A 26,403-nucleotide genomic window follows, 5' to 3' on the forward strand; every position below is an offset into this window, starting at 1 on the left:
CTTCCCAGGAACAGTGCCTATACTACCATGGTCGTCCCTTCCACGCGGGGCATGGACACCATCGGCAATCTACCAGGGGGAGATCCCCACATATTACCTCGTACCCCCGAGGGCAATCGCGATCGGGGACGGAGACTCAAGCATCCCAGGGGGGGCTGGCCGTGGACCCACGAGATTTTCCCTCGCAAACCTCCAGCGAGAGGGCGCACCATCACCATCAAGAACCGGAAGGGTCCAAAGAAATGTACCCCAGCGGTTCCTCGTTTTCCTCCCCGGATGAGGCCACGGCCTTAGGGGACGTCCATCCCAAGGACGATCTCAAACAGTTTCAGGAGCTGTTTAAGAGGGTAGCTTTCACGCAAGGCATCCAGACAGCACAAGTGCAAGAGAAACATCATAAGCTCCTTAAAAATTTGAGCTCCCCGGCCTCCTCCAGAGTAGCAATCCCGCTTGATGAAGCGATCTTGGAGTCCGCCACTACCATATGGCAGACCCCGGCAACTATTCCGCCTGTCCAAAAGAGAGCGGATAAGAAATACTTCGTGCCGGCGAAGGGCATGGAGTTCTTGTTTAGCCACCCCCAGCCAAACTCCTTGGTGGTGGAGTCCTCGCAGCAAAGATTAAAAACATCTCAATTTAAAACAGGGGGAATGGACAGAGATGCCAAGAAGCTAGAGCTGTTCGGCAGAAAGGTCTACTCCTCCTCCACTTTAACCTTGCGAATGGCAAATTATGCAGCGCACTTGGCGAACCATAATTTCGACAACTATGCCAGATTAACTTCCCTCATGGACTCGCTTCCAGAGGACAAAAAGCCGGTCCTCAAGGCCATAGTGCAAGAGGGCTACGCGGCTGCGAGGATGGAAGTTCAGATTGCTTTGGACGTTGCGGACACGGCAGCACGTTCCACAGCAACTGCAGTGGTGATGCGACGGGAGTCCTGGCTCCAGACCTCGGGCATACCGAGAGATCTGCAGGCGAAGATAATCGACCTTCCCTTCGACTTGCAGAAGCTGTTTGCTGAATCAACTGACTCGGTCCTTCATTCCAGTAAAGACTCAAGAGCCACACTCAGGACCCTGGGGATTTACACCCCTCCATACTCAAAGAAAAGGTACTACCCACAGTAAAGGCGGTACCAATACCAGCAACAGCGCCCCCAGTATCACAGGGGTTACGAGCAAGGGCGGCATCAGCAGCACCAGCAGTACAGAACCCCCAGGCGACGCTCACAACAGGGCCGTACGTCCTCGGGGCGGGGCCAAAGGCCACAAGTTTGACATACAAATCCAGGGCTGCGCCATCACCACCATTGCACAAGATCATCCGAAACGACTTTTTCACCATCGCCTCCGACCATTCTACGACCAGTGGCAAAGGATCACCACAGACAAATGGGTGCTGGAGATCATAGCCACGGGGTACGCCATCCCCTTCCAGTCGCTCCCGCCGCCGCGACCCCCGCCCAAGCCCCACCCCCAGGAGGCCTCCCATGTAGCCAGGCTCAGGCAGGAGGTGGCCCACCTAGAGTTCATAGGGGCGGTGGAAAAGGTGCCGGAGCAACTGCAAGGGAAAGGGTTCTACTCTCGGTATTTCCTGACGGAGAAAAAAACAGGAGGCTGGAGGCCCATCTTAGACCTTCGTGGCCTCAACAGGTATCTGCGCAAGCAACGTTTTCGGATGATCACTATTGCCTCCATCCTTACAGCACTGGACGATGGAGACTGGTTCGCAGCCCTCGATCTACAAGACGCGTACTTCCACATAACCATTCATCCGGCTCACCGACGTTTTCTCCGGTTCATGGTGGGCAACGAACACTTCCAATACAAGGTCCTGCCGTTTGGCCTTTCCTCGGCCCCCAGAGTCTTCACCAAGACCTTGGCAGTGGTGTCAGCCTACCTGCACAGACAGGGGGTGTTTATTTTCCCGTATCTGGACGACTGCCTGCTCAAAGGGACCTCGAAAAGGGAGGTTCTCCGCATGATACGCGTCACAGCAAACACGTTCTCCGCACTTGGCCTGGTTATCAATATGGCAAAATCAAAGATAGACCCCTCACAGGACATAGAGTTCATAGGGGCTCGCATAAACTCAGTCTCGGCGAGAGTATACCTTCCAGAGGCTCGCTTTCGAGCCATCGGTTCCCTCGTGCAGGTCATCACCTTCAGCCCTACGGTGCCGGTCTTGACGTGCTTGCAGCTGCTGGGCCACATGGCAGCGGCTACGTTTGTGGTACAGAACGCCAGGTTGCACATGCGCGGCATGCAACATTGGCTGGCAAGTGTATACAAGCCGGCAGTACACACCGTTCACAGGGTGGTGTCGCCCCCACCTGGGGTGCGCGAATCCCTGCAATGGTGGGTAAACCCCGGGAACTTGCTAACAGGGGTACCCTTCCATCAGCCGCAAATATCGGTTTTCCTCACTACGGATGCCTCCCTCATAGGGTGGGGAGCGCACATGGGCGAAGAGGTGGCTCAAGGTCTGTGGTCACCCACGGAACAGTCTCTGCATATCAATGTTTTAGAGCTCAGAGCAGTGTTCAACGCCTGCAAACACTTTCGAGACCGTATACAAGGCAAAGTCGTCGGGATCAGTACAGACAATACCTCCACCATGTTTTACATAAACAGGCAAGGAGGAGCTCGATCCCGTACCTTATGCGCGGAAGCAATCCGCCTATGGAACTGGTGCATCGCCCACGATATAATCCTGAGAGCCTCCTACTTGCCGGGCACGCACAACGTGAAGGCAGACCAGTTGAGCAGACGTTTTGCGCTCACCCACGAGTGGCAGATCCGTCCCGATCTACTACGGCCTATTTTCCACGCATGGGGGTTTCCCCAAATAGATCTGTTTGCCACTCAGCACAACAAACAGTGCCCACGATTCTCCTCCAGAGCAGGGCTGGGCCGGGGGTCCCTGGGGGACGCGTTCGCGATCCCGTGGGGAGGCCCCCTGCTTTACGCGTTTCCCCCCGCAGTGCTGATCCACAAGGTTCTGCAAAAAGCCAGGAGAGACAAGGCTCGGATGATCCTGATAGTCCCAACATGGGATCGCCAACCATGGTTCCCCCTACTCCTGCGCCTGTCGGACCGCCCACCGATGCCTCTTCCGGTGGCGCCGGACCTGCTCACGCAAGCCCAGGGGTCCATAGTGCATCCGCACCCCCAAAGCCTGCGACTGCAAGCGTGGCTAATCCATGGCTCAGCTCCCTAGAGAGCACATGCACAGTGGAAGTACAGCAAGTCCTAGAAAGTAGCAGGAGGACTTCCACTAGGAAAACCTACAAACAAAAATGGACTCGCTTCATGGCTTGGTGTTCTACCAAGCAGCTGGCCCCCCTTTCGGTGCCTATACCTACAATTCTAGAGTATTTACTGGACCTCAAGAGAGCAGGATTCTCGCTATCCTCGTTAAAGGTCCACCTGGCCGCCATCTCGGCGTTCAGACATGAGGAGGGAGGGCACACGGTGTTCGCCCACCCTATGGTTACCAGGTTCCTCAAAGGGTTGGTAAACCTATACCCCCCTCGGAAACTGATTCCACCTTCGTGGAGCTTGGACCTGGTGCTTACCACACTCATGGGACCACCGTTCGAGCCCTTGGCCACGGTTCCCCTTCGCCTCCTTACAGTAAAGACGACCTTTCTTCTTGCAATTACGTCAGCCCGTCGGGTGAGCGAGCTTGCGGCAGTCATGGCAACGCCACCCTGCACTGTCTTTTCCAAGGAGGCGGTAACCATACGGCTGCATCCAGCCTTTGTTCCCAAAGTTTCTTCCGAGTTTCACATCAATGAACCTATTGTTCTACCCTCGTTCTATCCAAAGCCTCATAACTCCAGCGAAGAGGCGCGCCTACACCTCCTGGATGTGAGGAGGGCGCTAGCCTTCTACGTAGACAGGACCAAGTCCTTCCGAAAATCGGATAGACTCCTGGTCTCCCTCGCTCCCAAATCTAAAGGAGAAGGTCTCTCATCGCAGAGAATCTCAAAGCACATTGTATCCTGCATAAAAATGTGCTACGAGCTCAGAAAGACTCCTTTGTCGGCCACTCCCAGGGCTCATTCCACCAGGGCGGTGGCAGCATCAACAGCCTTTTTCAAGGGCGTTGCATTGAAAGACATTTGCAGAGCGGCGACCTGGTCATCCTACGACACGTTCGCCAAACATTACGCCCTTCACAGGGTATTCCAAGAGGATACCCGTCTCTCTGCAGCGGTCCTCTCGGGGACCAGCTGCACATAATCCGATTACCCACCACCTATCTGGGTTACTGCTGGGTAGTCACCTATGGTGGAGCACCCACGGGGACACTCGAAGAAGAAAGAGAAGTTACTCACCGTAGTAACGGTGGTTCTTCGAGATGTGTCCCCGTGGGTGCTCCACTTCCCGCCCATCCTCCCCGCTTCGGATCTCTGTTAGTGTTTTGCAGGGGCAACCGAGGCGGTTGGTCGAGGAACTGGCGGGGACCGGATCGCGCACATGGCCAGGAGCGCGCCAGGGAGCGGCGCGTACCGGCGCATGCGCGGTCCGGCAGAAACTGCTTGGAAGATCCGATCTGCGGCGCCGGCCAAGCCGTCACCTATGGTGGAGCACCCACGGGGACACATCTCGAAGAACCACCGTTACTACGGTGAGTAACTTCTCTTTACAAATGGGCAACACATTTAAAAAATGACTCTTAAAGGTGATTACCCAAAGGGTGCTGAACCTAGATAATGGGATTAGTGCTCACTGAGATATAGTACCATCGGTTATTTGAATATTTTTTGTATTGAATAAATAACATCATGACTACTAAAAAATACTATTTAAAAGGTGCTAAAAACTACAAGTGCATATTTATATTGTGCCCCTGAGTGTCCACCTGCTTATTTTAATGTACACATGAAGCAGCTTTCCATAACTGAGATGCAAGTGGATTTTGGTCCAATACCTCCTTGTAGCCAGCAAACTGCATTCCTGTATGTTTTTTAATAAGTGATCAGAATAGATTTCAGATGAAGTTTTCAGAGTGGAACGTGAATATACACGCTTTACCAAATTTCTGTTTTCCCTTCCACCAACCATATACTTTTCATTTGGAAACTGTGTTTCTATGTATGTTTTCATTTGTAGACCCTGTCTATTACTGGCAACAGACTGAAGATGATTTGACAGTAACTATTCATCTTCCGCAAAACATCACTAAAGATGACATACAAGTACAGTTTTCTCCTGATTACATCATCGTAACATTGAAAAACCAGTCTCCTTTGGTGGAAGGAAAACTCTATTCAGCTATTGACCATGAAGGCTGCACATGGATCATTAGAGATAATAGGTATTAATCTATATGTTGATTTTACTTTTTTCTTTATATATAGTCATAATATTTTTAATCTTGTTTTTTCCAATCCAGTCTATGCAACAGACACCATATGAAATGTACTGAAATTGATATTTAGTGTGCTTCATGAATTTCCAGTTGTTCTTCCTCTCTGAAATGCAAATATTTTAAAACTTTCAATTGGCACACATGTAGAACTTTATAAACACCGATTTATAAGGTTCTTTGGAAGAAGAAAGGCTTTGAAATAAAAAAGCTGATTTAGTCTTTATCAGTCAATTTGTTGTGATCTCAAAAACTGTTGAGCACTTCTTTGGCAGCATAGAGTTTTGGCAATCAAAGAGCTGCCTTTTAGGGTTTTATGTTTTTGTTTCTGTGGGTGCAAATTTTCTGCAGAATTTGCATGTGTAAGGATGAATTGTGGGTGCAAATTAGGAAGTTAGAGGATACCCACAACTCATTTCTGCAGATGCTAATGATGTGAGCTCGACATGCATATACTCAAAGGGAAGTTGAGGTGCCTGTCCTCTTAAAAATGTACCTCCCCGTTTAATGTTTCCTTGTTGGAGGAAAAGTTTGTGACATGTCGGTGGGAAATGCTCTCTTGTATCCACTTAGCTTGAAAAGAAACTGTTCAATCAGACAGCTAAGGAAAGATAAATCTGGAAGTCAAATGTTTGTTCCACATGCAGCAGACTGAAAAATTCAAACATTTCACCCTTCTTAATATTTATATCTGCACAGACATTGAGGCCAAAGGGGACCATTATAATCCTCTATTCTGACCTTAAATGAAGAGTAGATGAATCTTCAAGAATAGCTTGTATTTTACATTTCACTGTGGATGCTGCTTGTTTTCTAAAATAATTGAGTCTTGGTGATTCAATTTACCATTTTATTCTGCCCTGTTTACTGACCATTCATAGGTTTTGTATTGCAGCTTCCTATTTTTTTGACATATAATCGAGCAGAATATGCTTGGAAATTAATTTTATTGAAATTTAAAATTATACCACATTAAATATCAGACTGCAGTGTATGTCAAGGAGTTGTTAACACACATTTTAATTTTAATATATATTTTTTTTCAGGAAGAAAGAAGGAGCAAATCAATTGGGATGCTAAATAACTTAGACTAGTTTTAGGCTTTGTTCCATGAGCTAAAGTGGGCAGCCGAGAACAGTAGTAATGGATTCCTGAAAGCAATTGTGGTCTGAATGTGCTTTCAGTTCTCCTGATTTAAATAAAATGTAGCTCTTGCTTATTCAATGTCAGTTGAGATCAGAATTTGGTCCTTTGTTTTCATTCTAATATTCTGACACCAGGGGTTCATTTTTCTTCAATAAGAGTCCATGTGTTGTTTGTTAGTTAGGTCTTTGACTGTAATGAATATGTATGGCAGCCTGAGAAGCAGATACAGTTCTAAACTATTTAAGTGAAAATATTGCTTCTAATGTGAATGCTTTTTTATTGAAGTATGGATTCTGTTCCAGATGTGTATGAAATTATTTCCCTTACTGTTCAAAACATGCTCATTTTTTTTCCAATAGCAATTTTGAGAATGAAGTGTTCTTCAAGGAGGTAGTGTCGTGTATTCCACTGAGGTGTATGAACACGCCCCGGCAATGGAGCCAGGGGATTTTTGCTAGCAATACCATATATGGCCAGTGTTCGTACATTATGTCCATAGCCCTTCCCTTGGCTGAGTGAAATAGCACTGCTTAATCCCCCCACAACCTCCTATTCCTTTCCTCCTCCAGCCCCACCCCAGTTCCTTTGAATTGCCTATGTCTGGAGTGGCAGCTCTGTGTGGTTTCTAATCTCACAACCTCTTAACTTCTTAGTGACTTTTCTTGTTATATATAGCTGATTAGTGCAGGTTGAACCTCTGTAATCTAGGTTTCCTAGTCTGGCACCATAGGTGATTTTGTGAATATTCCAGGGCTGGAGCACTCACAGAGGGAAAACTTGTGGTCTGGAGTGAGGAGCAGTGCCCTTAAGGGCCAGCATTTATCTCGCATACTCTGCAAAATCTCTGGCTCAGGACTAATCAGAAGACAGAGGTTCAACCTGTACTAGAATTGTCATGCAATTAAAAATAATTCATTGCAATTAATTGTGAGATTAAAAACACGATTAATCACAGTTTTAATCACATTTTAATAGAATACCAGTGTTTTTCTACATTACCAAATATTCATCTCAGTTACAACCCAGAACATAAAGTGTATAATGATCACTTTATATTATTTATTATGAAGATTTTGTGGCAGGGTGAGTATCACCCTGGGCCCCAGACCTCTGTTTGGTCTGCAGTCCTGTGGTATGGGGTTGCCCTTGCTGGGGTTTAGGCTTCGGTCCCTTGGCTCGAAGAGCAGCAGGTGGGAGCTCCCTGGTCTGATTGGGCTGAGTAACCAGCCCTTACCAGCCTCCAGCTATGCTCTAAAGTTACCGGGGCAGGGAACCCTAACACTCTCTGCGGGAACTCCTCACCTCCCGTGCTGTCTCTGATACTTTTCATATTTTCCTTTGCTACTCTCTAACTCTCCCTTCATCTGCTATCTTCAAGGGTTAACACTGCTTCTGGCACTGAAAACAATGGACACATACTCTGTGACAATGCCTTTTCCATGGTCAGCAACTGTTCCACCTTTATTTGGCTTATGGCAAGTTAGACCAGTTGCTTGCAAGCTCATGGCTAGCTCCACCTTTATTTCTTGAAGCCCAGAGCTCCTCAGCATCCAAGTCAGTATCTTTCTCCTCTCATAGAGCACTATGAGACTCTCATCTCATGGTAAGGGTGTGGGCTTCTGGCCTGTTGCATTCTAGCTACCAGTGCTCCAGCCATACCAGTGACCTCCATAGAACTCATGGGATGCTTCTCAGTCACGGCGGTCTGACTCTTCATCTCGCTCTGAGCCAAAATCACTGTACAGATCTGTGGTGATAACTGCAGTCATAGGCACTAGTATATCTTCCCCTCATGTATCCAAGCGTATATTTGGGTCTTGGTCCCTTTTATAAAAATGCCTTGATCAAAATCTAAGCCCAGTATTTGAAACCGCTACACACTTCCAGATCTTTGAGAAAGTTAAGATATGAAATTGAACTTCGCAACTTTCAGGCCTTTCCTCCTTCCCCTCCACCTGTTAGCAACTTTATTTAAATATTTTAGGAGGATTTTTTTCATATTAGGATTCAAAATTTTATTAATGAGGTGGGTTGTATAAAACACTTTCTTACTGAAAACTGGAATTGTCCAGTTTTTAATAGAAAAAACTTTTTAGAAAATAGTATTTTTCTCAGAATATCTGTGATTTCTAGAAAGCCAGTCCCTTTTCATTAGCCAAGTACAGCACACACAGTAATTGAACTCAGGTTAGCCATATTAAAGGATGGCATTTATAGCCTCCTTCATTGTGTAAGAGCTGGTGTGGTTACCTATTCAGGGTGGCAGCTGGACACTAATGCAAACTGCACAGGAGTTTAATAGAAATGAGCCTAAGCCAATGTTTTTAATTATGCTTGTCATAGTATTGAATTTCTATTTTAATACAGAGGCAGAGTTAGTAGTAATAATTAGAGTGAAAAATAAACAAGTATTAACAGCATCCAGTTTTCAGATAATGTATAGCTTATTGGTTTCCACCTCCTTTGTAAAGGGTAAATCTTGAGAAATTACCTGTTTAGAAAACCAAACACAAGATACCTTCTAGCACATACTCATTTGCCCAACATCCAGAAATTCTCTCAAGGGTTATTCATTCTAGGCTTTGTAGATAAAATCGAGGAGTTCAATAACTGGTGATGTCAATTAGATAAAGGGCTGTCATATGGTATTTTTTAAAAATCTCAATCAGAACTTTAATCACACTGTTAATGATAGGATGCCAGATATCGATTTTAATTACAACACAGAATGCAAAGTGTACAGTGCTTACTTTATATTTTATTGTAAATATTTATACTATAAAAGGTAAAAGAAATAGTATATTTCAATTCACATCATGCATTATAGCACAATCTCTGTATCAAAGTGCAGCTAACATGCAGATCTTTTCTTCGCATGACTCCACTGAAAAACAAAGCAACGTAAAATTTTGGAGCCTGCAAGTCCACTCAGTCCTGCTTCTTATTCAGATAATAATCAATACGACAAACAAGTTAATCCAGAATCCATACTAAAAACTGTGATTGAATAAAAAACAAATATTTAAGTTTTGAAAACTCGGCTCTTCCTTTACACTTTTTAAATGAATTCTGACATTATGTGCAACAGATAAATACTTTGCAGAATAGCAACATTTATCTTTTAAATGGATATAGATTTCTCCTTTTTTCTTCTGATTAAAAATGGTAAAATCTAAAAGTATAATTCCTTGAGAGAGTTAACTGCAGTCCAGTGGACTTTAAGATTACCATAATGTATACTGAAGATGGAGTCCTGAGCTTGTTTTATGACTTGGAGAAGTGGAGTATAGTACAATAAGGTGCCCTAGTTCATCAAAATACTTATCCAGCGAACAGGAGCAGCTAACAGGGAGTTTGCCTGGGAGTTCACCTTTGGGAGGAGCCCCATACCTGTTTTCCCTTTCCCTTTCTTATATGCGACCAGGGGAGCAAAGCGGACAGGGGGTGGCAGCCAGGGGAGTTTAAGATGGAGAGCAAGCAATCCTGCTGCTGAAGAAGCTATCAGGTGAGAGTACTAGCTTTTGGGGTGAGTGAGTGAGTGTGCTTGACTGTTTGAATTTTGAATTCTGATTTCAGATGGGTGATTTCAGTTTCTGTGGCAGTTGGGACTGAGTTTCTGCCCTTTGTTCCCTTGATTGCCTTTGATCAGCCTCAAGATCAGCCTTCCCCTGTGTGACTAGCAAGGGGTAAGGCCTGACCTAGGCCAGCAGGCTTTCATAAGCCAGAGGCAGAGTGACCAGGGGGTGAAGCAGACAGGGGCCTGCAGACTGGGGCATTTAAGGGAGAGTTTAACAGGGGGAGGCCTACAGTGGTCAGGAAGACCCGCAACACCGTGCCAGCACTGCTTCTGTCTCCTCTGCCTGTGCCTGTAGCCAGACAGACTGCCTGACCATGGATGCCTCTACCCATATCCTGGTGTGCTTTTGCAAGGACTATGGCTTGCAGTTCCCACTTACAGATATCCAGGCTGGGGCGAGTGTCCAGTGTGAAAGGTGCCTGCTGGTGGAATCTCTCAGGCAGCAGGTGGGACAGCTGCAGAAGGAGGTGGCTAGGTTGAGGAGTATCCAGATTCATGAACAATTCCTGGGCAGTACTCGTGTGGAGACAGCTGAGGTAGCTGTCCCAGTACACAGGACTGCTGACTCACCACTGGTGGAGGAGGAGATGGTTCAGGGTGGACACTGGCAGCTGGTTACTTCTGGCAGCAGGCAGTGCTCCACCCCTGCTCCCAACCCTCCCACCATGGTACTAGGAAACCGTTATGCCGTACTTGATACAGGAGACAAGGAATCACCCCGTACAGCAGAAGAGAAGCCTCATATGCGCAAGGCTGGGAGGTCAGCTGCCACCACTGTGAGGAGGAAACGTAGAGTAATGGTGGTTGGCGATTCTCTTCTGAGGGGGACAGAAGTGCCCATCTGTCACCCTGACATTTCATCTCGGGAGGTATGCTGCCTGCCGGGGGCCCGTATCTGAGCCGTTATGGAGGTGTTGTCGAGGATTATCTGGCTCTCTGAATACTACCCCATGCTACTCATCCATGTGGTCACTAACGATACTGCGAGGCGTGACACTGAGCAGATCGAGAGTGACTACAGGGCTCTGGGAGTATGGGTGAAGGAGTTTGGGGTGCAGATGGTATTCTCTTCCGTCCTTCCTGTCAAAGATGGGGGCCCAGGCAGAAACAGGTGCATCCTGGAAGTGATTGCCTGGCTGTGTAAATGGTATCGCCAGGAGGGCTTTGGTTTCCTCGACCACGGGATGCTATTCCAGCAAGGACTGCTAGGCAGAGATGGCGTTCACCTTTCGAGGAGAGGGAAGACTCTATTTGGACACAGACTGGCTAACCTAGTGAGGAGGGCTTTAAACTAGGTTCGATGGGGACAAGGGAGCAAAGCCCACACAGGTAAGTAGAGAAGATGGAGACCTGGAAGATGGGTTGGAAATGGGAGGGAGCACAGCCTATAATGGCAGAGAAAAAGGAGGGTCAGGGCAAAACTGGGAGGCAAGATCAAATCAATATCTTAGATGCCTATGTACAAATGCAAGAAGTATGGGTAATATGCAGGAAGAACTGGAAGTGCTAATAAATAAATACGTCTATAACATTGTTGGCATCACAGAAACTTGGTGGGATAATACACGATTGGAATGTGGGTATGGAAGGGTACAGCTTGTTCAGGAAGGATCAACAGGAAAAAAGGGAGGAGGTGTTGCTGTGTATATTAAAAATGTATACACTTGGACTGAGGTGGAGAGGGACATAGGAAATGGATGTGTTGAGAGCCTCTGGATTAAGCTAAAAGGGGTACAAAACACAGGTGATGTCCTGCTAGGAGTCTACTACAGGCCACCTACTCAGATGGGAAGAGGTGGATGGGAAGAGGTGGATGAGACTTTTTTTAAAACAACTAACAATATATTACCCAGGGCGCAGGATTTGGTAGTAATGGGGGACTTAACTATCCAGATGTATGTTGGGAAACTAACAGAGCGATACACAGACTATCCAATAAGTTCTTGGACTGCAATGGAGACAACTTTATAGTTCAGGAGGTTGAAAAACCTATTGGGGGGAAGCTGTCCTAGATTTGATTTGAACAAATAGGGAGGAACTGATTTAGAATCTGAAAGTGGAAGGCAGCTTGGGGGAAAGTTATCATGAAATCATAGAGTTCACAATTTTAAGGAAGAGTAGAAGAGAGAACAGCAAAATAGAGAATGTGTTTCAGGAAGGTGGATTTTGGTAAAGTCAAGAGAGCCGGTAGGTAGGGTCCCATGGGAAGCAAGGCTGAGGGGAAAAACAACGGAGGAGAGTTGGCAGTTTTCCAGAGGGACATTATTAAGGGCCCAAAAGCAAGCTATTCCCCTCTGTAGGAAAGATAGAAAATATGGCAAAAGACCGCCTTGGCTTAACCAGGAGATCTTGCGTGATCTCAAAATGAAAAAGGAATCATATAAAAAATGGAAACTAGGACGAATTACAAAGGATGAATATAGGCAAACAACCCAGGAATTCAGGGGCAAGATTAGAAAGGCAAAGGCACAAAATCAACTCAGATTAGCTACGGGCATAAAGGGAAACAAGAAGACTTTTTATACATAAGTTAAAAGCAAGAGGAAAACCAAGGGTAGGGTAGGCCCATTGCTCAGTGAGGAGGGAGAAATGGTAACAGGAAACTTGGAAATGGCAGAGATGATTAATGATTTTTTTGTTTTGGTCTTCGCTGAGAAGTCTGAAGAAGAAATGCCTAGCACAGTGAATGCTGGTGGGAAAGGGGTAGGTTTAGAAGATCAAATAAAAAAAGAACAAGTTAAAAATCACTTAGGAAAGTTAGATGTCTGCAAGTCACCAGTGCCTGATGAAGTGCATCCTACAATACTCAAGAAGCTGATAGAGGAGGTATCTGAGCCATTAGCTATCATCTTTGGAGAATCATGGGAAACAGGAGAGATTCCAGAAGACTGGAAAAGGGCAAATGTTGTGCCCGTCTATAAAAAGGGGAATAAGAACAACTCAGGAAACTACAGACGGGTCGGTTTAACTTCTGTGTCAGGAAAGATAATGGAACAAGTAATTAAGGAAATCATCTGCAAACACTTGAAAGGTGGTAAACTGATAGGGAACAGCCAGCATGGATTTGAAAGAACAAATCATGTGAAACCAATCTGATGATAGCCCAACTGTCCATCCTTTATAACCAGAAAGAATAAAAGACAAATTAGATATATATTTAATTTTCAAGGCTGTACTAAAAATATGTAAGGCTCTTAAAATGATGACTTCTGTGTTACCAGTACCTCAGCCCCTTCAAAAAGATATTTAAAAGAATTAAGAGTACATGTCCATAATGGGTCAGATGAAGGTCTGTCTAGCCCAATATCCTGTCTTCTCCCGGTGGCCAATGCAACGTGCCCCAGAAGCAACTGACAGAACAGGTAATGAAGTGATCAGTCCCCTATCAGCCATTTACAGCACATGGCAATCACAGGCTAAGGACACGGTACCTGCTCACCCTGGCTAATAACCTTTGATAGGCCTATCCTTCATGAATGTATGCAGTTCTTTCTCTAACTATTTTATAGCCTTGGCCTTCACAGCAGCCTTCAAATCTGCTGCCTATTGATTTTGTTAAGATGACTTGACTTCTGCAGAAAAGGAGGTAGTGAAGAACATAATGATGAATGAGAAGTTATTGAATGACAGGCATGAATGCATTTTTTTCTCCCATAGCATGTAATCCCTTTACTGTTCAGTACAGAAATTTGTCCATGAAAATTACCTAGTGGCCAAACACCAAAATTGATGCAAAAAACTTTACTTACTGGTTGTAAACAACATAAAGTGCACAGAAGTAGAAATTACTATTCAATGTTAATAAAAATATATTCATAAAATTAAAAACCTAGTAGGTATTGCTTTTTTGTAGACATGTAATTGCCAAAAACCCTGGACAATCTAGAGCATCCTGTAATTTATTTAGTGATACTTCATGTATTATTAATGTAGTTCACTGCTAAGTAGTTGACCAGCTTCTCATAACAGAGCTGTATATAATCTTGAGTGGGCATTCTTCCAAGTAATCTTGCTTGTGATTACTGTATATAATAGGTTGGTGTTCAGTGAGAGAGAATTTTGCAAAACCACTTTTCTTTTAACTTTTGACACCTCTTTCAACAAAAGTATTTTTTTTATTTCTTAGTGGTTCTTCTACTCCAGTTGCTTTTATACTTAATATTGTTTAACAGATATTAACAGAGAGAAAGCCGTGCTCGTCTATATACTATCAAAAAAAAAAAGCAGTCCAGTAGCGCTTTAAAGACTAAAAAAATGATTTATTAGGTGAGCTTTCGTGGGACAGACCCACTTCTTCAGACCATAGTCATACCAGAACAGACTCAATATTTAAGGCACAGAGAACCAGAAACAGGAATCAAGGTAGACAAATCCAGAAAAAAAAATATCAAGGTGAGCAAATCAGAGAGTAGAGGGACAGAAAGGGGTGGCAGGAGTCAAGAATTAGATTAAGCCAAGTATGCAAATGAGCCCCTGTAATGTCCCAGAATATTCCCATCCCGGTTCAAACTACGTGTTAATGTGTTGAACTTGAATATAAAAGAGAGTTCAGCAGCCTCTCTTTCAAGTGTTGTGAAAATTCCTCTTCAGTAACACGCAAACTGTTAAGTCATTAACAGAACGTCCCACTCTATTAAAATGCCAGCTAAAAGGTTTGTGGATCAGAAGTGTTTTTATGTCTGTTTTGTGCCCGTTTATTCTTTGTCTAAGAGAGTTTGAAGTCTGTCCAATATACAAAGTATGTGGGCATTGTTGGCACATTATGGCATATATGATGTTAACTGAGGAACATGAGAATGTGCTTGTGATTCTGTGAATAACCTGGTTAGGACCAGTGATGGTATCTCCAGAAAAGATACGTGGACAAAGCTGGCAGTGGGCTTTGTTGCAAGGAAAAGTTCCAGGAGTGGTGTTCCTGCGGTATAGACTGTGGCTGTTGGTGAGAATCCTCATAAGTTGAGAGGTTGTCTGTAGGAGAGAACAGCCCTGTCACCTCGAGCCTTCTGGAGTGTGGCATCCTGATTAAGGATAGGTTGTAGGTCTTTAATAATTCATTGCAGTGGTTTGAGTTGAGGGCTGTAGGTGATGATCAGTGGTGTTTTGTTCTTGGCTTTTTTACGCCTATCTTGGAGTAGCTGATCTCTGGGTATTCGTCTGGCCCTGTTGATTTGTTTTTTTATTTCTCCTGGTGAGTAATTCAGGTTTATGAATATTTGGTAAAGATCTTGTAGTTTTTGGTCTCTGTCAGTAGGACAAGAGCATATGCGATTGTACCTAGGGGCTTGACCGTGAGCAATGGATCTAGTTATGTGTTCAGGATGGAAGCTGGAAGCGTGTAGGTAAGTATAGCGGTCAGTGGGTTTCCGGTACAGTGTGGTACCGATCAGGCCATCCTTGATTTGTGCTGTAGTGTCCAGGAAATGTATCTGTTGTGTGGCATAAAACAGACATAAAAACACTCCTGATCCACAAACCTATTAGCTGGAATTTTAATGGAGTGGGCCATTCTGTTAATGACTTAAGAGTCTGCGTGTTACTGAAGAGGAATTTTCACAACACTTGAAAGAGAGTCTGCTGAACTCTCTCTTATATTTAAATTCAACACATTAATATGTGGTTTGAACTGGGATGGGAATTTTCTGGGACTCTATAGTAGGGGACTCTGCCCCCTACTCTCTGATTTGCTCACCTTGATAATCTTTTTTTTTCTGATTTGTCCACCTCGATTCCTGTTTTTGGTTCTCTGTGCCTTAAATATTGAGTCTGTTCTGATATGGCTATGGTCTGAAGAAGTGGGTCTGTCCCATGAAAGCTCATCTAATAAATTATTTTGTTAGTCTTTAAAGTGCTACTAGACTGCTTTTTTGTTTTAACAAATATATTTGGCTTTATTGAAGATGCAATTCTCATACAAATGAGAGGGAAAAATAATGGTGTGGCTAGGCATTACACATTGAATTCATTTATACTAAAATGTGACATTTCAGAGATTAATTTGGTATTTAATGCTATAGTAAAAATTACTCAGTGGCACTTAGCTAATTATTATGTGGGTTATATTGCATGAATCTTTCTCAGGCTTTCAGTGAATTAGAAGAAGTGTACTTGACAAACAGTAAATTGTGCATTTCAGTATATTAAACTTAAATCACTGTTCATGTTACTAGACTGATAAATGTTTCTAAATAATTTCTTACACATTGCAAGTTAATTTATAATAGTTTCTTTAAATGCTGTCCAGTTCCCAGCCCACATCCTGACCAGCTTGCGTATTAAATTAAGTGAATAAACAAGAGCGATCATAAACAGCACTAATAGCTTTAAAACAGTAACATGTTTTAACTTTTTTTAGTGACATGGATGAGTCTGAGACCCAGCAGCTGATTTTGCCCCCCCCCCCACCAAAGAGGCCCACCCCCTGCTTTGCACACCCTTGGGATACAAATGCAAAATGATATGAACAAACTGGAGAAAAATAGTATGAGGTTAATAGGATGAAAATCAGTAAGAACAAATGCGAAGTACTCCACTTAAGAAGAAACAGTCCATTACACGCCTCCTAAATGGGAAATAACTGCCTAGGAAAGAATATTGTGGAAAGAGATTTAAGGGGTCATAATGGAACCCAACCTAAATATGAGTCAATGGTGTAGTACTGTTGCAGAAAAAGCAAATACATTCTAAGATGCATTAGCAGGAGTCCTGTAAGCAAGAAACAAGAAGTAATTTTTCCCGTTTTATTCTGTACTGATTAAGCCTTTGCCTGGAGCACTGTGTCCAGTTCTGGGCAACACATTTCAGGAAAGATGTGGACAAATTGGAGAAGCTCCAGAGAAGAGTAACAAAACATGATTAAAGGTCTTGAAAACATAATCTCTGAGAGAAGATAGGAAGAACTGGGGTTGTTGAGCCTAGGAAAGAGAAGACAGAGAGGGCATAAAGTTCCAAGTATTTAACATTTTTATCAGTGACATGGAAGGAAAAAAAATAATCACTTGTTAAGTGTTTTGATAACATAAAATAAATATGCTTTTAAATATGGCTAAAAAGAAATTTATCCATGTAGGATCAAAGAACACAGGCCATACAAACAGGGTAGGGGACTCTGTTAGGAAGAAACAACTCACTAAAAGATTTGGGGGTAGTGCTAGAGAATCAGCTGATTGTTAGCTCTTAGTGCAACCATGGCTAAAAGGGCAGGTGTGATCCGGGAATCCATGAAGAGGGTTTCTCAAGTGGGAACAAAGGGACAATTATGTATGTGTATTTATATTAATATTGACCACTTGAGAATATTGGGTATGGTTCTGGTGTCTAGAATTCAGAAAAGGATGTTGATAATTGGAGAAGATTCAGAGAAGAGCTATGAGAAAGATTACATGTGCCTTCTGGTGGTAGACTCCAGAAGTTCAATTTATTTAACTGACCAAGGAAGAAAAAGGTGATTTGATTGCAGTCAGAGAACAAATATATAGTAATGAGTTCACCAGTTTATCAGAGAAAGGTATCACACAGTCCAATGCTTGCACATTGAAGATGGTCAAATTCTGATGGGAAATAAGACCTACCTTTTCAACATTGAAAGTAATTAACCATTGGGACAACTTACTAAGGGTCTTGGTCTATTCTCCTTCACTGACATTTTTTTAAAACCAAATTTGGAATTTTTTTCATAAAATATATGGTCTGGGAATTATTTTAAAGACGTTATTCAGGAGATCTGACTAGATGATCACAGTGGTCCCTTCTGGCCTCGGAATTTATGATAACTTTTAGATGTCATCTGCCTTTGTTTTTACTTTGACTTTCTGATGGATATCCTTCCTTTCATAGTTGCACCAAAGTAATTTTTTATTGCAAATTATGTGAATGGCAAAAATTAATATTTTTGGATTATTAATTGGTCACTCCCCATAATATCTACATTTGGAGGTATTGATAGAAATGATGCTATCTTTAATGGTACACACATTCTTACGTTCCAACTCTATATTTGTCCTTTAGTTTGGAAATTTCTCTAATTAAAAAAGATGAAGGACCCATATGGCCAGAACTGATAGTGGATGACACACGAGGAGAATTCATCATGGACTCTTCCCAGTATTCTGCGGTAACTGAACGTCTGATGCATCTTACCTCTGAGGAAATGGTATGAAATTAAAATAACATTTCAGAGTCCTTGTAGATGTGCTGAAGTTGTACCTTCTTGAGGAACCAGTCTCTCACTTCAGTGACATTATGTAGTCACGCAGGCACTGTGGAGATAGTGGACACAGCAAACTTTGATCAAACTGCCTATCCATTCTTTCATTAGCCAAGGCGCTTGGCCTGGTTTACTGTTGACAAAGCGCAACCCTAGTATTGCACAGAATTTACAGGAGCACTGACACATGTATGCCCACAATAATGGATGAGTTCACTGAATGGTGGGGCTTTCCATCCTTCACACCCTCACTGGACAAAGACATACCCTCTATGACTCTTTTATATGCAGATAGTGACAAGTTCTTCTTCGAGTGGTCCCTGTGGGTGCTCCACAGTAGGTGTCGGGCTCGCCCTGGCGCCGCAGCTCGGAAATTCTTCAGCAGTCTCCGTCGGGTCGCGCATGCGCCGATGCGCGTCAGCTCTTCGGGCGCTTATGGTCACGTGCGCGATCCGGTCCCCGCCAGTTCCTTCTCAACCGCCAACGGCTGCAGACGGAATCCTCTCCGGCTCCAACACCCGAGACAGATAAATCCTATTTTTTTTCTCGTGTTAATAGTTATAATATTAATAGTTAGCAGTTATATAGTTATTATAGTTTAGTTTACCTTGTTACAGTTCGTTTTAAAAGTAAAGACTGTTTTAAGGACTGCAGCGGCCGCCTGCAGGCGGGCCCACTAGTTTTCGTCAAGCCTCCAAAGGCCAACGGTTGCTATTGTTTAACAAATAGACTGTTAAGTGTGCTGTTAGCACCTAAGGACTCACAGAGTTAAACTTTAACAATGTCATCCCCCGGCTTTAAGAAGTGTGAATCTTGCCGGGAGGCCATGCCTGCTTCGGATGGCCATAGCAGATGTATCCGGTACCTCGGGGAGACACACGTTCCCCAGAAGTGCTCCCATTGTTCCAAGTTGACGAATAGGGCTAGGAAAGATAGAGAAATGAGGCTGAAAATGCTGCTCTTCAACAAAGCACTTCAACCTGCCTCATCAGAGATGCCGCATACGGAGGGCTCTTCGGGATTGCACAAGAGGAAGGCTGCCTCTTTGACCTCCTCTGTGCAGAAGAAGAGAAGAGCTTCTCCTGCTCGATCCCTGCCCGTTACCTCTGGGAGCGGGACGAGTGAAACGAAGGGCCCGCGCACACTGGCTTCTTCTGCTGGTAAAGCCGCGGTGCGTGTACCTGCCCAAGGGCCTACAGTTACTAAGGAGACAGCGCCGAGAGCCGTGCAGGCACTGGACAGACGGGCGCTGAGTGAAGCACTCCCAGCGGCACTGGAAACGACGGCACTGGCAACGATGGCACCGGGAGCAGTGGAAACTAGCACGGCCCCTGCTACGGTACCGAGCCCACCGGCACTGATAAGACCACCTGAAAGAGCAAAAGCTAAAAGAAAGACCAGGCACCGCAGCCCCTCCCCTGAGGTAATTGCGCTGCCTTTATCACCGCGATCCCCACCGGAGATTCAGCAAGCAGCAGCACCTTCAGCCTGCCACAGACGTCCATCTCCTTTTCTTCAGAGTCCATCTCATGGAGCTGCACACTTCTCTCCATCATCTAGCAGAGACCCCTATGAGTATTCTCACAGAGGCTCCCCCCATACGTCGGTGTCATCTCGACGGTCACGGCATTCTCTGCATCACCCATACGTCTTTGGGTCATGGTCCAGGTCCCCATCACCGGGCCCCTGTCCCTGTTGCTATGACCGCCACCATTATACAGAGCGTCAGCATAGGAGGTCAGCATCTCACCATGGATCTCCGTCAACTCCTCCTCAACACCACAGTGCACAGCCTCCACCTGGGGGAACACCGCAAGTTTCCCAATCAGAGGCTGGATCGAAAGATTTTGAACCCCACCTCGAAGCTTCAAAAGGACAATCATATCAACACAGCCAGGATCCTGAGGAATTGGAGGAGAGATACCACAGTGATGCCTCCTCATTCTCGCCAGATGAAGCGGTGGTTCCTGGGGACATTTCTCCCCCAGATGACCTGAAACAGTTCCAGGAGCTGTTCAAAAGGGTAGCTCAATCTCAAGACATTCAGGTGGCGGAAGTGCAGGAGAAGCACCACAAGCTCCTTAAAAATCTCAGGCCCCCGTCCTCTTCTAAAATAGCTATACCATTGTACGATGCAATCATGGAGGCAGCCACTAATATATGGCAAACTCCAGCCTCCGCTCCTCCTACCAACAAAAGGGCTGACAAAAAGTACTTTCGTTCCTGCTAAAGGTATGGAATTTTTGTTTAGTCATCCACAGCCAAATTCGCTAGTGGTCGAATCTTCTCAACATAGGTCCAAATCGTCCCAGTATAAATCTGGGGGACTGGACAAGGATATAAAGAAGCTGGATCTCCTGGGTAGGAAAGCCTACTCCTCATCTACCCTGTTGCTCCCCATGACTAACTATGCTGCTCATTTGTCTAACCACAATTTCGACAACTACTCCAAACTTACCACCCTCATGGACTTCCTCCCGGAGGATGAGAGGCCGATCCTTAAGGCCATTGTACAAGAAGGCTGTGCGGCTTCTCGAGCGGGCGTCCAGATTGCATTGGATGTGGCAGACACAGCGGCCCGCGCCGTAGCCACTGCGGTTGTAATGTGGAGGGAGTCATGGCTTCACACTTCCGGCATTCACAAGGAGCTACAAGTGAAAATCACAGACCTTCCCTTTGACAAAATAAAACTATTTGCCGAATCAACCGACTCAGTCTTACACGTGAGCAAAGACTCCAGAGTGACACTTTGGGGATATACACCCCACCATACAGAAGGAAAAAGTTTTATCCTCAGCAACGCCATTATGATTACCAGCTGCAACGTACCCATTTTCAACAGGGGTATGATCAGGGACGTCATCAACAACCACATTACAAGGGCCCTAGATGTGGACCTCAACAAGGCAACGCCTCCTCAGGGCAAAATACAAGACAGCAGGTTTGACGGGTATGTTGAGGGTCACGAAACCAAGACCATATGTCAGTGCCAATCTCAGTACATGTTCCATCACCGACTCAAGCCGTTCTACCCACAATGGAAAAGCATCACTTCGGACAAGTGGGTATTGGAGATTGTAAACACGGGATACACGATCCCCTTCCAATCATTACCTCCACCAAATCCTCCCACTGCACCCTTTCTCAGAGACCCCTCTCAACTACTGGAATTAAGGCGGGATGTGGACCACCTCCTATTCATAGGGGCAGTGGAGAGAGTACTGGAGCAATTTCAAGGCAAAGGTTTCTACTCCAGGTACTTCCTGACAGAGAAGAAGACAGGAGGGTGGAGGCCCATTTTGGATCTACGGGCACTCAACCAATATCTATGCAAACAGCACTTCAAGATGACTACGATGGCTTCAATAATTACAGCACTAGACGACGGAGATTGGTTTGCAGCCCTCGACTTACAGGATGCGTATTTTCATATTGCAATTCATCCAGCACACAGGCGCTTCCTCCGGTTTATTGTCGGCACAGATCATTTTCAGTACAGAGTCCTTCCATTCGGCCTCTCTTCAGCGCCCGGAGTCTTCACCAAGACCTTAGCGGTTGTGTCAGCATACCTACACAGACAGGGCGTTTTCACCTTCCCGTACCTGGACGATTGCCTGCTAAAGGGAGCTTCCCAGGCAGAAGTATTACGGATGATACACATCACCACAAACACATTTACGTCACTGGGCCTCATCATCAACTTCTCAAAGTCAAAGACCGACCCCACGCAAAATATAGAGTCTTTCATGCAGCTAATAACATAGAGCCCCACTGTCTCAGTCTTAACGTGCTTACAGCTACTGGGGCATATGGCGACCACCACGTTTGTGGTGCAAAATGCCAGGCTGCGCATGCGAGGATTGCAGCATTGGTTGGCAACCGTATACAAACCATCAATCCATACCGTTCACAAGATGGTGTCACTTACAACAAAGGCACGAAGGTCACTAACATGGTGGGTAGACCCCAAGAATCTACTAACAGGGGTGCCCTTCCGCCAACCACAAATTACTGTGTTCATTACAACAGATGCCTCCCATATGGGATGGGGGGCACACATGGACAACAAAACCACTCAAGGTTTATGGTCCCCCGCAGAGAAGACACTGCACATAAACATATTAGAGCTCAGAGCAGTGTTCAATGCGTGCAGGCATTTTCAGAATTATCTGCACGGAAAAATACTCGGCGTAAATACCGACAACACCACCACCATGTTTTATGTAAACCGGCATGGGGGAGCCAGGTCTCATACACTCTGTGCGGAGGCGGTCCAACTGTGGAACTGGTGCATTGCCAACAATATAACCATAAAGGCTTCATACTTACCGGGTGTCCACAACGTCAAGGCGGACCAGCTCAGCAGACGCTTTGCGCCCACACACAAGTGGCAGATCTGTTCAGACCTGCTTCACCAAGTGTTCCACAGATGGGGTTTTCCCCAAATCGACTTGTTCGCCACTCACGACAACAAGAAATGTCCCTGATACTGCTCCAGAGCGGGCATGGGACAGGGTCTTTGGGGGATGCCTTCATGATCCCATGGAAGGGCCCTCTACTTTATGCGTTCCCTCCCACGACACTCATACACAAGGTCTTGGAGAAGGCCAAAAGGGAGGGAGCACGCATAATACTCATAGTCCCAACCTGGGACCGGCAACAATGGTTCCCACTGCTTCTACGTGTGGCACAGCATCGGCCGTTTCCCCTACCAACAGTACCGGACATTCTCACACAGGCTCGGGGGTCAATACTGCACCCGCAAAGACTCTGGCTACAAGCATGGTTAATCCATGGCTCGGCGCCCTAGAGACTACATGCTCAGAGGGAGTACAACAAGTCCTTGAATGTAGTCGGAGGACTTCCACCAGAAAGACTTATCAACACAAATGGTTGCGTTTTTCCGATTGGTGCTCGTCCAGGCAGCTGACACCCTGGGACGCCACCGTACCTATGATTCTGGACTATCTGCTACAACTCAAACAAAAGGGACTCTCTATCCTCTATAAAGATTCATCTGGCGGCTATATCAGCGTTTCAACATGAAGAGGATGGATCAACCATATTTGCCCATCCTGTGGTCTTGCGTTTCCTAAAGGGGTTGGTAAATCTGTAACCCCCTCGGAAACCAATACTGCCGTCATGGAGTTTAGACTTAGTTTTACACACCCTCTCGGGACCGCCCTTTGAACCTTTGGCTACGGTCCCCCTTCGACTACTTACCATTAAAACGACTTTCCTCCTGGCAATCACGTCAGCTCGCAGAGTGAGCGATCTCGCGGCCATAATGTCCACACCACCCTGCACGATATTCTCAAAAAAGGCGGTGGTCTTACGTTTGCACCCAGCCTTCCTTCCAAAGGTCTCTTCAGATTTTCATATTAACGAACCAATAGCGTTGCCCTCATTCTATCCTAAGCCTCACAACTCGAGCGAAGAGGCACGGTTGCACTTACTGGACGTAAGAAGGGCACTGGCCTTCTACATCGATAGAACTAAACTTTTCCGGAAAACGGACAGACTCCTGGTGTCCATTGCATCCAGGTCAAAAGGGGAAGTGCTATCTTCACAGAGGATTTCAAATCACATCGTGTCATGCATAAGACTGTGTTTCGAGCTTCGCAAGACTCCTCTGCCAGTTCTGCCAAGGGCCCACTCGACTAGGGCGATGGCGGCGTCAATGGCCTTCTTCAAAGGAATTGCGCTGGGAGATATCTGCAGAGCGGCGACGTGGTCTTCCTATGACACCTTCGCCAAGCACTACGCCATGCACAGGATGCTTGATGAGGATACACGCGTGTCGACAGCAGTCCTTTCACGGGCAAGCTGCGCATAAATCGGGTACCCACCTCCTTTTTCGGTGGTGGGGGGGGGTTACTGCTGGGTAGTCACCTACTGTGGAGCACCCACGGGGGCCACTCGAAGAAGAAAGAGAAGTTACTCACTTGTGTAGTAACGATGGTTCTTCGAGATGTGTCCCTGTGGGTGCTTCACTACCCACCCGTTCCTCCCCACTTCGGAGCTTTGTTTGTGTGTTTTTCAGAGACGTCCGGAGCGGTTGATCAGGAACTGGCGGGGACTGGATCGCGCACGTGACCGTAAGCGCGCAAAGAGCCGCCGCGCATCAGCGCATGCACGACCCGACGGAGACTGCTGAAGAATTTCCGAGCTGCGGCGCCGGGGCGAGCCCGACACCTATTGTGGAGCACCCACGGGGACACATCTCGAAGAACCATCGTTACTACACAGGTGAGTAACTTCTCTTTACATGTTGTCCCTCTGACATGTTTGTTTTTTTTTTTACTACTGTTTACATTGTGCATGTTGGTTCTATCAAAATATCTGCATTCATCATCTTATCATTTGCAAACTTATCTTTAAGAGAAGGGATAAGCAGTGGAGGTTTTTTTGTGCCAGTACTTGCCATGGGATTGGCTGGAGCGGAGAGGTTGGGGGTTCTTTTAAAAAAAAAAAAAAAAAGGATGGGGGGCACTGGGCGTAAGTATGTTCTCATCGCATCTTCAGTGAGTGTGTTTTCACCATCACATTGTATTGAGATGTTAGTATCACCCTTCTTGAATGTGTTTGCCTAAGTGTTCTGTGTCTAGTGACACTTAGAAATGTGTAATGCCAACCCCATTCTTTACAGTTTATTTGAACTTGGAAGTAGGTATATCCTTCCACTCACAACCTAATTTTTGCTAGCTTTGCTTTATATCAGCAAGTCTTGACCATTACTTTATTTCAGGCCTCATATATCATGTTCTGTAGTACACCTACTAGTTGTTCCAAGCTAGTGTCCACCTGGGAGAGACACTAGTAAAACAAATTTATAAACTACTAAAATAAATGACGAATTTAATCTGCAGCTATTTAGCCAAAAACATAGAAGTGTACTCTATAGAAAGCCCATTCTTTACACCTGATGTGTGAGCAAGGGTATTCATTTGCCATATGCGCACCAAAATTAGGGCATAGAGAGCCAAAATACCATTTTGTGAAGCCACCTTTGTAAATTGGATGCCATTAACATGAGTGCACAGATTTTAAATTGCATTCCCAAGAAGTCGTCACCAGATTTTTGTAACGTGTAAAGCCACATATTTTTTCCCCTAGCCTCATTCTTTGAAAGAGCCGAACCATTATTTTCACAAAAATTTCCAGAGAAATCAGCCCGAAGTACACAACAGCATGGATAATTTCAACCTAAGTGTTTAAAGTTTGGCAAAGCTATAAACCACTAATTTTTTTTTTAATGGGAAGTGCTATGCAACCTTGATAGACAGCACAACCATCCCTACCCATAATAATCTTTATGTATTGCAGTGCTGTTACAGATGGATGAGAAATGCATACTACTTAGATACGTTTACATGACCATAATTTAATAGTTACAGTATCTAGAAAGCCAGGGCCAAATTCATCCTATCTGTAACTCAGCTGTATCGATGTTGCATCAAGTGCAGCACATGCTTTAATATCCAGCATCCCCAAGGAATTCGTGATGCCAGGTAATAAAATATGCTAATTATTTGGGGGCAGTGGGCCATCGGCCCCAGGGCAGCCAGCCCTGGTCAGTCATGCCAGTTAAACAAATGTGCCATTTATTCAAATGCCAGATAACCAAGCTTTTACTGTATTATTCTGGCCCATGAACACATCAAAATAGTGTGTGAAATTCCAACCAATATGATTTAAATTCTTGGTTTTAATAAATTAGAGTATGCTCTACATTTTTCTTTCTGGCAAAGTTGTACATAGTTTAATATTAGCTGCGTATAAAAGACATTTAAAAAGAAAACAAGATGTTTGATAACATTTATATGAACTTCCCCTTTTTATATCATACCAAAAGTCCTGTTTAAAACAAATAAGCCAACAACAACAACAAAACTTGTCATTTTAACTGCCTCTTGGGCTTAATTAAAAAGTGGTATCTGATATAAAATCTGGGAAGTGTAACTCCTGTGGATCATGATGTATTGCCATTTTGGATGACTTGTTTTATCTTCTTTTTCCTCTAGATGGGTTTAAAGAGAAAAGTATTGGTCTTTTGGACTTTAGGGCATAATTAGCAACTTGTGATGCAATTTTGAGA

At 45.0% G+C, this 26,403-nt stretch overlaps 1 protein-coding gene across 2 annotated transcripts in view; it reads left to right on the forward strand.

Moving 5' to 3' along the window:
• NUDCD1 (NudC domain containing 1) overlaps positions 1-26,403 on the forward strand; it is a 180,356-nt gene that overhangs the window by 81,406 nt on the left and 72,547 nt on the right. For both annotated transcript variants that reach the window (XM_074986748.1, XM_074986749.1), the window contains exons 6-7: positions 5,124-5,328; positions 18,107-18,251. In XM_074986748.1, the coding sequence (XP_074842849.1) occupies positions 5,124-5,328; positions 18,107-18,251 (350 nt within the window). The remainder of the gene's footprint in view (positions 1-5,123; positions 5,329-18,106; positions 18,252-26,403) is intronic.

Source organism: Carettochelys insculpta, chromosome 2 (assembly GCF_033958435.1).
Source record: "Carettochelys insculpta isolate YL-2023 chromosome 2, ASM3395843v1, whole genome shotgun sequence".
NCBI classification, from domain to species: domain Eukaryota; kingdom Metazoa; phylum Chordata; order Testudines; family Carettochelyidae; genus Carettochelys; species Carettochelys insculpta.